Source organism: Camponotus vicinus, unplaced genomic scaffold (assembly GCF_025532165.1).
Source record: "Camponotus vicinus isolate PSW18456_S1 unplaced genomic scaffold, iyCamVici1.0 SCAF_4, whole genome shotgun sequence".
Classification (NCBI taxonomy): Eukaryota; Metazoa; Arthropoda; class Insecta; order Hymenoptera; family Formicidae; genus Camponotus; species Camponotus vicinus.
Genome location: NW_028141976.1, coordinates 23795027 through 23807947, shown reverse-complemented (window position 1 = coordinate 23807947; position 12921 = coordinate 23795027). Strand labels below are relative to the sequence as shown.

The following is a 12921-nucleotide window of genomic DNA, read 5'->3' as shown; positions in this document are numbered from 1 at the left end:
GGTGCTGTGTGGGTTGTTATACAGCACTGGTGCTACCGGCATTTCGTGCACATAGAACGGAACAAAACCAGAAATTGTGCACATTATATATTACCCTCTGAGAACATTCATGGACTTTGGCTTTGTAGTTCATGTCGACGTTTTCAATGTCCATAGAGGGAGTATCGCTTTCAGGGATCACCTAAAAGCAGGCCACGACATCTCTGTCTTCTCTCTGCACGCACGTTTCGGACGATCTAGTAACTTCTTCGTTCATGTTTCAACCAAATAAGGCGAAGGGCGGAACAAGTATTACGAACGTGAGCGTGTGTGGGAGGTGCTGTCGCGAGTGTCATACGTATTGTCGTTACAGCTTTCCGTAGACATTAGAATTTTCCTATTCGAAATTTCGTTAAATATCAGCGGGTGCGAAGGAGACTGTGTATCAGGAAGATGTCGTATGAAACAAGTAAGTTGCAATGTGAAGACATTTTAGACGTTCGCGAACCAGCTTGTCGTACTGTACGATTTCGAGCTGTATAAAGTACATATCTCTTCTCGATTTTGTCCGGTTTACTCCTCTTCGGTCGGACCATAAGATCGTTATAATGTATCAGACACGAAAGGAAGAATTTTTACATGCGCGATTTTCTTTACGTATTATTTGTATTCACTTAAACATCAAGTAACAGTTCATATTTTGTACTTTTTTTACTTTTTATTTAAGAATCAGAAGTATTATCGTACATGACATGATAAGCCGGACGCGCGGCCGATGTCAATCTATATGTATAGGGTGTTGAAAAATTATTGGCATTTCTTCTCTGTAAATTCTTAAGACAATTTAAGATAAATTTATATTGTTAATGAAAAATAAATAAAAAGATGTTTTTTCGCGAAACAAAATTTTTCAAGGTGCACATAAATAATAAATTTGTTATTAATGTCCAAGAATTTTTAATTTATTGGAGTTTTAAAATATTTAAGATTTAGCACACACATGTTATATTAAAATTTATCGAGATATTAATAGCTAAATAACTATTAAAGAAGATATCAATTCTTTAGATTTTAATATATATCAAGGAACTTTTTTGGACACTCTGTATATCAGCCACATCAGTAAAAAGGTGAATCAACAGATTAAATGTTAAAAATCTCAGATATTAGTTAATTACATTTAGCATTATATTTTTATCAGACAAACGAAAGACATAAAAAAGGAAGAATTATTTCACATTGTATATCATAAATATCTACTAGAAAAAATTATTTAATGATAAAGAAAATATCTTAAAAAGTTTATATTTTTATTAATTTTAATTATGTATATAATTTTATTTACATAAAGAGAGAAAGTGGAAAAAAAGCTATTATTAAATATAAATACAATTAATGTATATTATTCAAAGTATAAAAATTTTTTTTCAATAATACTTTTAGAGCAGAAACTATAGTTTAATGCAGGATATGCTGTAGCTTGTTAGTCTCAAAATAATTTGAAATATTAGGAACTGGATCTATGCCAATGTATCAACGAAGGAGTATTTTAGTTCCAGCAATTGGATGTATTATGCATTGTTTCCATGTTATTTGATCCCTTTTCTTTATACAACAATATCATTTTTGTAAAAATTTATTAATTTTCTACTTATTACATGTCAATGTAACTATGTGCCTATGTAGCCAAAATAATATTGTACTTAATATTATATAAATAGTAAAAAATAATATTTTATGCATATTATACATTATTATTTATTGCACTAAACAAAAATATAATAATATTAATAAAAAATAAAATAATATATTAATTAAAGTTATTCACTTGTTTCTTACAAATATTAAAATTCAATTTATTTAATACATACTTATTTGTTATTGAAGATATCTATATTCCTTAATATTTTCTTATCGAATTGTTTCCATTTTTTTATATTACAGAATATATATTTGCTGCATTACCAAGGACTCAAAGAGGACAACCTCTTGTGCTATGTGGTGATCCCAAAGGAAAAAACTTTTTATACACCAATGGCAACAGTGTTATCATTAGAAATATAGATGTAAATTTTTATAATATAACAAATATTTTTTTCCATTGTTTAAAGTAACAAGGGGAGGGATATATTAATTTATGTCTCTCTCTGAATATATTACAGAATCCAGCAATTGCAGATATCTATACAGAACATTCTTGCCCAGTAAATGTTGCCAAATATTCTCCTAGTGGTTTCTATATAGCCTCAGGAGGTATATTATTAAGAATATTTAAATATTATATATTAATATATCTCATACATATAGATATTTTAATTATCTGAGAATTCAATATAATAATGAATTATTATACATAATATAGTATATGATAATTATTATTTATAAACTTTGACAATTATAATTATCTATTTGTTCAAAATTTTATATTTTCTTTTATCTATTAATTTTTCTATTTATTTTAATTTTAATATACAGAAAAACTAAAATAAAAATTAAATATTTATGTAGTATGTTTTTATTTCAGATCAATCGGGTAAAGTACGTATTTGGGATACAGTTAACAAAGAACATATATTAAAAAATGAATTCCATCCTATTGGTGGGCCCATTAAAGATATTGCCTGGTCACCAGACAGTCAACGCATGGTTGTAGTTGGAGAAGGAAGAGAAAGGTACCCAAATGCTACTATAATAAATAAAATATCATAAGGGAAATAATGTTAACATTAGTAATTATGCTTAGATTTGGACATGTCTTTATGGCAGAAACAGGAACTTCAGTAGGTGAGATCTCTGGTCAAAGTAAGCCTATCAATTCGTGCGATTTCAGACCGGCAAGACCGTTTCGATTAATAACAGGAAGCGAAGATAATACTATTGCCGTGTTTGAAGGGCCTCCATTCAAGTTCAAGTATATATAATGAACTATATTCTGATTTTATTAAAGACTCTAGATCTTTGCATAATTTATTGATCTTTGCCATTTATTTAGGATGACAAAGCAAGATCATACTCGTTTTGTCCAAACTGTACGTTATTCGCCTGATGGAAATCTATTTGCTTCTGGTGGATTTGATGGAAAAGTATTTATATATAATGGAACAACTTCTGATCTTATTGGGGAAGTAGGATCTCCTGCGCATCAAGGTGGAGTCTATGGGGTGTGTAATATTTATTCAATTCGTTTAAACTTATAAAAAGATGATGACAAATTATCTCAATTTTAATAATTTATAAAAATATAATGAGTTAAAAATATAATGTTTATTATTTGTATTATAGGTTGCATGGAAACCTGATAGTAAACAATTATTAACTGCTTCTGGAGATAAAACATGTAAACTGTGGGATGTAGAAACGCGTTCTTTAATTACTGAATTCAATATGGGAACAACAGTTGATGATCAACAAGTTTGTAGTTTATATAATCAATTGGTAAAATCTTTCGAAAAAATAAATATGCAATATATATTAAATCTATGCTTTCAGGTAAGCTGTTTATGGCAAGGAAAGCATTTATTATCCGTGTCACTTAGTGGCTTCATCAATTATCTTGATGTCGACAATCCTCAAAAGCCTATAAGGATAATAAAAGTAATTTTTGCTTTTCTTATTGATTTATATCTTTCAAAGTTAACTCATTTTTAATGTTTTTTTTTATTGTTTTTCAATATTTTTAGGGTCATAACAAACCAATAACGGTACTAACATTAAGTCCTGATAGAGGTACGATTTATACTGGGTCTCATGATGGTTACATTACTAATTGGAATGCAGAAACGGGGGAGAATGATCGTGTACAAGGACATGGTCATGGTAATCAAATTAACGGAATGAAGGCCGCGGGTAATTTACTTTATACTGCCGGCATCGACGATACTTTAAGATCAATCGATATTGCAACAAACGCTTACGCAGAGACGTCTGTAGTAAAATTGGATTCGCAGCCACGAGGTCTGGATATATATAATGATATAGCTATAGTGGCTTCAATTCGTCAGGTAAGTCAAATACAAAAATGTCCACAAAAGTAGTTTTCGATTTCTCGTATTTATTTAGCAATTCTAAGGTCTCCGCTACAATGAGTCGCAAGTCGTAAGTCGTAAGCGAATTGACCAACCATAGTCGATTATTTCAAAAATAATCAACCATGATTGGTCAATTTGCTTACGACTTACGACTTGCGACTCATTGTAGCGGAGGCCTTAGAGAAGAAAGAAAATAATGTTTATTAATTGTATTAGTATATGTATGTTTTTAGTTGTAAAAATATAGCATACATAATTTTTATTACAGAACTTGCTATAAATAAATTCAAAAAGCATAAATTATTTTTATGTGGACATTTTATATATATAATAAATTTAACTTTCTAACTAATGTAAAACACAATGGTGTCATCCTTTATAGATCGCAGTTACGCAAAATGGTAATAAGCTGTCAATTAATTACGAACCATCATGTGTGTCAATTAATCAAGAAACTGGAGATGTAGCTGTTGGCTCTACATCTGACAATAAAGTTCGTTTTTTTTATATATGTTTTTAATATATGTGAAAAATATGTAAAAAATATTTATATTGTTTAATATATATAATTTATTTTATAGGTTTATATTTATGAATTGTCAGACACTATACTAACTCAAAAGACTGAATTAGAACACCTGGGTCCAGTTACGGATGTTTCATATAGCCCTGATAATAAATATTTAGTTGCCTGTGATGCAAACAGAAAAGTTATATTATATGCTGTACCAGAATATAAGGTAAAGTATATTTTATAAAGAATATAATTTATAAAATTGTTGAAATTTTTTAAAATTATATATAATAAAAAAATTAGTTATAGATTTTTAATTCATAATTGAACTTATATTTGTTGCAATATATAAAAAACAAAAAAATATTTAAATTCTCTGAAACTCCTAATACTCTTCATTGCCAAAAAAATCGTGTACTTTTTTATTTTTAATAACATAATCTAATCTAATATGACAACAATAAAATATGAATAGAAGATCAATAGTATTAACATTATGAATTTTATAGAGATTATATAAAATATAATTGTAATATATTTAGAAATTTGATACTATATATGTGTGATGGTATACATATAAAATTCAATTTTATATATATAAAGTAATTATATTTATCCTTTTTTTTTTAATGAATTGTTATGATTTTTATGCTTATTGGATTAACAGAGGGTGAGTGACATAAATATAATTAAAAATCCATATTATATAAATTACAATTGCATAAAAATACAAATTGAAAATATAATCTCTAAAATATGTTTATTTAATTTGCAGCTAGCACATAATAGAGAATGGGGATTCCATAATGCAAGAGTAAACTCTGTTGCATGGTCTCCAAATTCTGACATGGTTGCAAGCGGTAGTCTCGATACGACTATTATTATCTGGAGTGTAACAAATCCCGCGAAACATACTATCATTAAAAGTAAGCAAATACAGCAAATTTTTTTCTTCGGATTGTAATTAATAGAAAATTCTTTTAGATGCACATCCTCAAAGCCAAATAACACGTTTAGTTTGGCTAGATGAAGAAACATTAATCTCTGTTGGACAGGACTGCAATACTAAAATATGGCGTATAGAAAAAATATAATTAACTTTTGGAAGAATTTATTGTCACTTATAAGGAAAAACTCAATTTTGGAAGCATTTTATTTATTTCGTAGTCTATGAATATTGTATATTATTTTTTAATACAATCCTTAATATATTAAAAAGATTATATTGCAATCTCTACATCTCTTTTTATTGATTTCATTGAAAGTAATTTACATTCCATAAAACTATTTAAAGCCTCCTGATGTTTTATCTATCAATTTCTAGATATATTGTATATTTGCACTAAAAGTCACGCAATTTATCTAATTTGTCTTTATTAAAACAGTGTAACAATAACAAGAAAGCAATAACAATTCGAACACTAAAGGTCTTCAGGAACATGATCACACTTTACTTTGTTGTTTGTACATTTAATGAAATAAGATGTTATAGCTTTTCTTATCATTAATCAGTCCAGTGCTGTTCTTAACAAATGTAAGGTACCATGAGAACTCTCACTAAATTATTCTCTAGTGCAATATGTCTAGAACAAATTTTTCAAAACGGGTGTATTTTTAATATATTTAATAAAATATTTTTATCTCTTTCAAACTTTTTCTCCTTCCGTAATTGCACCAAAAATTTTTAATAGAAAGATATTCTAGCGCAAAAGGTCAAAATGTCTATATATGTAACATATATACATAATAACAACAGTGACTTCATCATCATAGTAATGGTGGTTTTGATGTGTATCGTGGACGTTTCTGCGAAGAAGCTACCGGATGTCTATATGACACATGTTTCCTTAACGCATCTCGCGATCGTGATACGTGCGAGCACGATGTGCAGCTATATGAACTATTGCTATGTGTCTCCATATGTACGCGCAGGTTATACTGATTGCTCAACTGTTTACCACAAATAAAACATGTGACACTAGATTTGTTGTAGGTCTGAGAAGTTTTGCCGGATGCGGATGCCGCGAGTAACTTGAAATTTGCGTCCCACGCGGCCGATGGCGGTTTTACATCTTCTAGTGGTGCAATTTGATCCTCCGTGATTGATGTGGTCTCATCCGTTATATTTTCCGAATATCCTTTGTCGAGATACTTATTAACAGATACATTAACAGGAACAGACGTTTTCTCCCTTTGATTTAATTTTGCGTTTATGGAATAATAAGGCTTCGTCTTTACACAATATGGTATACTTTCTTGATCGTTGCTAGGCTCTTCATCATCTAAATTATCTATTACCTCATGTAGAGATGCAGATACCGATTCTGATTCAATAGCCGTTGTGTTATCTTTTGATTCTGTTGTTATTATTTCTTCGTTTGATAGTTTTTCCTGGGGCTGTGCATATAAACCATTATCATGTCTTGAATTCTTCTGAAATAAAGACATGTAAATTATATTAAACAATTATATTTCTTTGTTAAAAACAAAAAGTGATCTAAAAAGTATATTACGGCGGCGTCATATATATATGCTTTATATTAAAAACATTTGAATTTGATATTTTTAATAATTAAGAGATATATGTATAATTTTATTACAAATATTTAAACAAGAATATAAATTGTGTTTATTTTTCAATATTCACATGGTATAAACATAATTTAACTTCTAAATAAAATACATATGTAGATATTAATCACATACAAGCAAGAAATGTATCTTCTTTTAAAGTATTCAATAATTAATTTTAATTTAAATGATATTTAAAAAATATTACTTAAGGATATTTAGCATGATAATTTTTTATTGTTCATATGATTTATTTATTTATTCATTGTCTCGGACTGTATAAATTTGTTAAACAATGAAAATTTTCTTAACATGTCTGCTCTTCTGTAAAAAAATATAAATTATACTAAATAATATGCTATATATGTATGATTGTTTAGCACATAAAAGTGCACAATTGCTGATTTATATTTTAGAAAATTATTTTGTTTGAATTACTTTGTTTGAAGATCTTCAGACTTGACAAATTAATGCTAAACATTTGTTATCATCACACTTGACTAAAATGTTAAGTATTATTATTCTGCAAAAAAACAGAATGTATTGTATAAAAAATCGCCGTTCTATAACTTTGCTAAACATTTTAGTAATTTAGAGATCCATGGAAGAAGCTATATTTTAGGTATACCTGTAAAGTCATTCTATGGGGTAAGGTTCCATGGGATGCATCCACTTGCATTTAGTTGCAACACACACAACGATCTTGATCTCGTGGATATCGTTTTTATTCATTATCGTTCCTTCTCGATGCATGTACGAACATAATATGTGTAGCACTATAATATCCTTCGTGAGGTACTTCTTGAGGAACGACAGTGAATGTATTTAAGTGACCTGAACAAAACAACACGATCATAGGATAATATAAAAGGATTAAGAAAGGAACAAAAGCAAACGCGTATATATTTTGTTCTTCATTCTATTAAATAAGTATGAAATTAATTTAAAAAATTTCATTTGGGATCTTTCTAAAAAAATATTTGCAACAGTATACACATGACAACTCTATAATTTATAAGATATATGGCATCAAGCATGCATGTTATAAGGATATGCATTTACAATGATATGTAAGTTGTAATACATCGAGGTTGATTGATAAGACATAGATAAGATATATATTCTTTATAACAGATAAATATTTATAAGATTTATTGTTATCAAATGAATATCAGATATATATCATCTATATCATATAATCTAATTGTGCAATATTAGAGAGTTTAAAAAAATTGTAAGGTAATTTCGCAAAAAGCAATATTATTTATCTCTTATCTTATTTCTCTAATAGAGATATTCAATAGATATTTAAAGATACAAATACTATCAATCAAATATTATAATGCATAAATAGGTGAATATTATATTATTAATAAGGAAAAAATGCATTGCAACTTAAAATGATGCAATTTAATAATAAAAAATATTATTCAAGATTTATTTAGCTATATATTATATACTAGCTATATTGTATAATTATTTTATGCAAATTTATAAATGTGTGTGTATATATATATATATATATATATATATATATATATATATATATATATATATCTGAACACAAAAGGGATAAAATATTTAGTATGTATATTTGTAATAGAATAAGAATTGTTAGGGAAAATCGTATATTATAACGGCGTTTGAAGTACATGCTTTGTTATAAGCAATCTGAAATTTTTATTCGAGAGAGCAAGCATATCAAAAAGATTGAATATTATTCATGCTAATTACCTTAAGTACTAATAATAGCACGCCATTAATATCACAATTTTTATTTCCGGCTACATTATAATGTGATATAATTATTATGCACATATATTTATCTATCAATATATTATGTATTTTTTTGCATACAATTAGCAAGTTTTTGAATATATTTGACCTAAATTTGAAAACTCAATGATAATAATAACAAAAATTCTCAAAGTCTCATATTTCTATAATTAATGTGTTTTTCAAATATAGATTATTATATTATATTATATTATATTATATATATATATATATACACAGGGTGTCCGATTCGTGAGGGACCAAACGAAAAGTAATGATAGATTGGGTCAAACTAAGAAGAAAAGTCCTCTATCATTTTGCAAAATTCGCAATAATTATTAAGTAATAAGCAAAAATGTCACATGAAGGTTACCTTTAACTTTTTAAATGGAACCCCCTATTTTTTATTATGTATTCTTATAGCTTATCTCGAGAGCTTTCCAAAACACTATAATAAAGTATTTCTTCATTGAGTACTTTTCGAATTATGAGGCTTGAAATAATTTCTTAATTTTACATAAACCATAAAATATCTAGTAAAATATTCATTTTTCGATTATCTTACCTTAATACTTTTATATGCAAAATAATGAGAGGAATCAATTGGTGTAAAAAAAAACATAGTTGTTTTTAAGAAAAAATATGTAATTGTTAATTGCAAATTACATGTTTTTTTTACAACTGTTTTTTCTTTACTATTTTTTAAACAACTATGTTTTTTCTTTACACCAATTGATTCCTCTCATTGTTTTGTATATAAAAGTATTAAGGTAAGATAATCGAAAAATGAATATTTTACTAGATATTTTATGGTTTATGTAAAATTAAGAAATTATTTCAAGCCTCATAATTCGAAAAGTACTCAATGAAGAAATACTTTATTATAGTGTTTTGGAAAGCTCTCGAGATAAGCTATAAGAATACATAATAAAAAATAGGGGGTTCCATTTAAAAAGTTAAAGGTAACCTTCATGTGACATTTTTGCTTATTACTTAATAATTATTGCGAATTTTGCAAAATGATAGAGGACTTTTCTTCTTAGTTTGACCCAATCTATCATTACTTTTCGTTTGGTCCCTCACGAATCGGACACCCTGTATATATACATATATATATATATATATATATATATATATATATATATATATATATATATATTGTAAGATAAATTAATACTAAAAATTAAAATTAATATGTAATCTATAGTTAGTAAATATATCAATATTTTTTATATAAATTTTCATAAATCATTATATATAATGCTAGAAGTGTTGAGAGAAAAACAGGTAGAAAATTATGGAAATATAAGTACAATATAGATGTGCATAATTCTTTTTAGATATGCAATATTCTTAATATTTCAAATATATATAATAGTTCTCTTTTTTATATATTGAATAATAATAAAGAATACTTACCCCAGCCATATCAGCTAATCCACAAATATGTAATGTATCAGCCATAGCTAAAAGTGCAGGCAATTGTTCTTGATAAATATTCACTTCGCCATTATACATAAACTTGACTAGAGCGCATAAGTTTGAATATTCCATGCCTGGCAATACAATGACCGGATGTTGCAAAGAGTTTAAGTCCTAAAAGTTTATTTTTAAAGTTCTATATGTAATATCATCTTGCAAATAATATCAATTTAAACCAAATATGATTTGATTGACAATATAAGCAATATATTGACTCTATATAATAACAGAAAAAATAAGATAATTATAGAAATAATTATGTTTATTTTATTCAAATAATTAAGTTAATAATACTAAATTTGTATTACATTAAATCTTGCAATATAAAAGTAAGCAGAAGAGTAATACAAGACATATAACATCATATTATATTAAAAGTAAAATTTATTGAACGTATTTAAAAATTTTGTGCTGTTATATATGTTAATGAACTGATATATGCAGTCATACAACTAGATAAGATATTTTAAGTAAATACCTTAAACAGTTCTTTAAAATAATAACTACAAGCTGAGAGTATGATTCTGTGAGCATGAATGTGTCTACCACCAGCGCTCAGTGTAACATCTGTTAGATGACCACCATCGAGCAATTTTGGAAGAGAGCTCAGTAATGTATTTTGAAAATTGTGCCATCGTAAACAAAACTGTTGACTCTCCATATCTGTTTTTGCTGTAGAAAGAAAACACCATATTGAAATCTCACATTTTAGAAAATAGGCATAATTTTCAAGTGGCAATAAAATTGTACAAAGGAAAAAAAACCAATTTCTATATGCAATTAAACTTGCACTAACAAAAATGCAAAAATTAAATGCAAGATCATTTTTGAAGGAATCTAAAAGTCACTTTGTTAAAGTTAGATATAGTTGAAGATACTTTTCGCGACGACATATAATATTAATTATTGTATGTGCTTACACGAACTTAACAATAAAATATATTTTGTGTATATTATTGCATACAAAAATGTTCAAATGTTATAGATAGGGATTTAAGAAATTATGTGATGCAAGTAATGAAACTACAATGAAAAAACAGTCAGTTACATCAAGAATTATAACAAGAAATTTATTTGATGCAATACCACTGAAGCTAGTTGAAGAGAGAGATATACAGAGAGACACAATACTATTTATTTAATCAGGCTGCAGGTTCCAGCCAAATCTATTATTGTACTCAGGTATGGCTGGAGGAAAAGGACAGCCATGTGTGTGATTTATGGATCAGACAGCTCGTGACAATTAAAGCGTCGACAATTCGAAATCGTCGTGAAATCGCGAGGAGAAGATTGGCGAGGAGACGACTTTACATATTTCTTACCTCGTTAAAATCGCCGTCCACTGTAAACGCAATTCCTCTGTACACTGCTCCCTTTCATCTGACGATCGCCATAATCACGAGTGACACGAATCACACAATTACAGTAGATAGAATGCGCCAAGTTGCGACCAATAATCGACATTGTCATCTGTCGATTTTATATCGAAATAATTGCTACGATTTGACGCGATTTTTTGAAGCAGTTTTCAAAGTCACTTCCGACTAAATTCTGATTTATTTAATCGTTTATTAATTTATAAAATGACTAACAGCAACATTTCAAAATGTTACATATAATAATTGTACTGTTAGAAATTTTGTGTGATATGGGGTCATTCTATAAAATAATTAACGATTAAATTAATTAGAGTTTAATCGAAGTTGCCCTAAGTTTTCACATATACTTATATAATTATTTTTAAAGAGGTTCGTAGACTACATTACATTTTTCCATATTAACTGCATAGAAATTTAAAAACTGTTACATAATAAAAATATATCAATGCTAAAATAACATAAAAATAATTTTATATTATTAAAATATTACAAAACACGTTTTCGCGCTATTTATGTGCTTTATTTCACAAAAAAAATTCAATTTAAAAAAATGTCTCCATACAGTATTTATATTCATTAGTATGTGCAATGTATATATATATATATATATATATATATATATATATATATATATATATATATATATATACACACATATTAATGAATATGAATACACTTGTCATTTAATCCATGAATTTATATAATTTAAAGCACTCAACAAAAATAAGCATATTACAAGTTTCTTCATGTTTCAAAAACATATTTAATATAATATAGCAATAATTAGAATCATTTTTTTCATAACTTTCGATTATACAGCATATAAATGACGTATTCTGTTAATAATGTGTATATAAACAAATGCACACATATAAATATTTCATACAAATTGGACATTGTTTTTATTTTATTATATAAAAAGAAATAGAAATGATTAATGTAGTTTGCGTTAATTTTCGCAAACTACATTTTTGTCAGAGGAAATCATGCATCTTCACCGTTATTATTATTATTGATTTTATTATTTGTATATAGCTATACAGAAAAATCATGCTTATAACTGCAAAATCGCTTAACACGCTCAAGCTCGATTGCGTCAGACTTTCTTTGATAGATAATGCAATTTTAAACGTGCCATGCTCGATCGTGTTTTTCACATCAAAATCATCACCATTTCAATACACCATAAGTT

The 12921-nt window shown here is 27.2% G+C and overlaps 2 protein-coding genes across 3 annotated transcripts; one reads left to right on the top strand and one right to left on the bottom strand.

The window, feature by feature from the left end:
• Positions 1-257: 257 nt before the first annotated feature.
• On the top strand, positions 258-5758 carry Flr (actin-interacting protein 1 flr). Its single transcript, XM_083096577.1, has 13 exons — positions 258-448; positions 1924-2045; positions 2142-2232; positions 2504-2651; positions 2723-2890; positions 2972-3140; positions 3262-3390; positions 3469-3573; positions 3660-3980; positions 4390-4500; positions 4589-4747; positions 5297-5447; positions 5506-5758. The coding sequence occupies exons 1-13, from the start codon at positions 433-435 to the stop codon at positions 5613-5615; spliced, it is 1800 nt and encodes a 599-aa protein (XP_082952703.1). The 5' UTR covers positions 258-432; the 3' UTR covers positions 5616-5758.
• A 120-nt stretch (positions 5759-5878) lies between these two features.
• On the bottom strand, positions 5879-11860 carry LOC145970105 (uncharacterized). Of its 2 annotated transcripts, none has more exons than XM_083096580.1 (4): positions 11673-11860; positions 10829-11022; positions 10288-10464; positions 5879-6951 (listed from the first exon to the last, which is right to left on the bottom strand). In XM_083096580.1, the coding sequence occupies exons 2-4, from the start codon at positions 11009-11011 to the stop codon at positions 6289-6291; spliced, it is 1023 nt and encodes a 340-aa protein (XP_082952706.1). In that variant the 5' UTR covers positions 11012-11022; positions 11673-11860; the 3' UTR covers positions 5879-6288. The 2 variants fall into 2 exon arrangements, with proteins under 2 accessions (XP_082952706.1, XP_082952704.1); XM_083096578.1 differs by having other exon boundaries at positions 5879-6954; positions 11673-11855.
• Positions 11861-12921: the final 1061 nt, after the last annotated feature.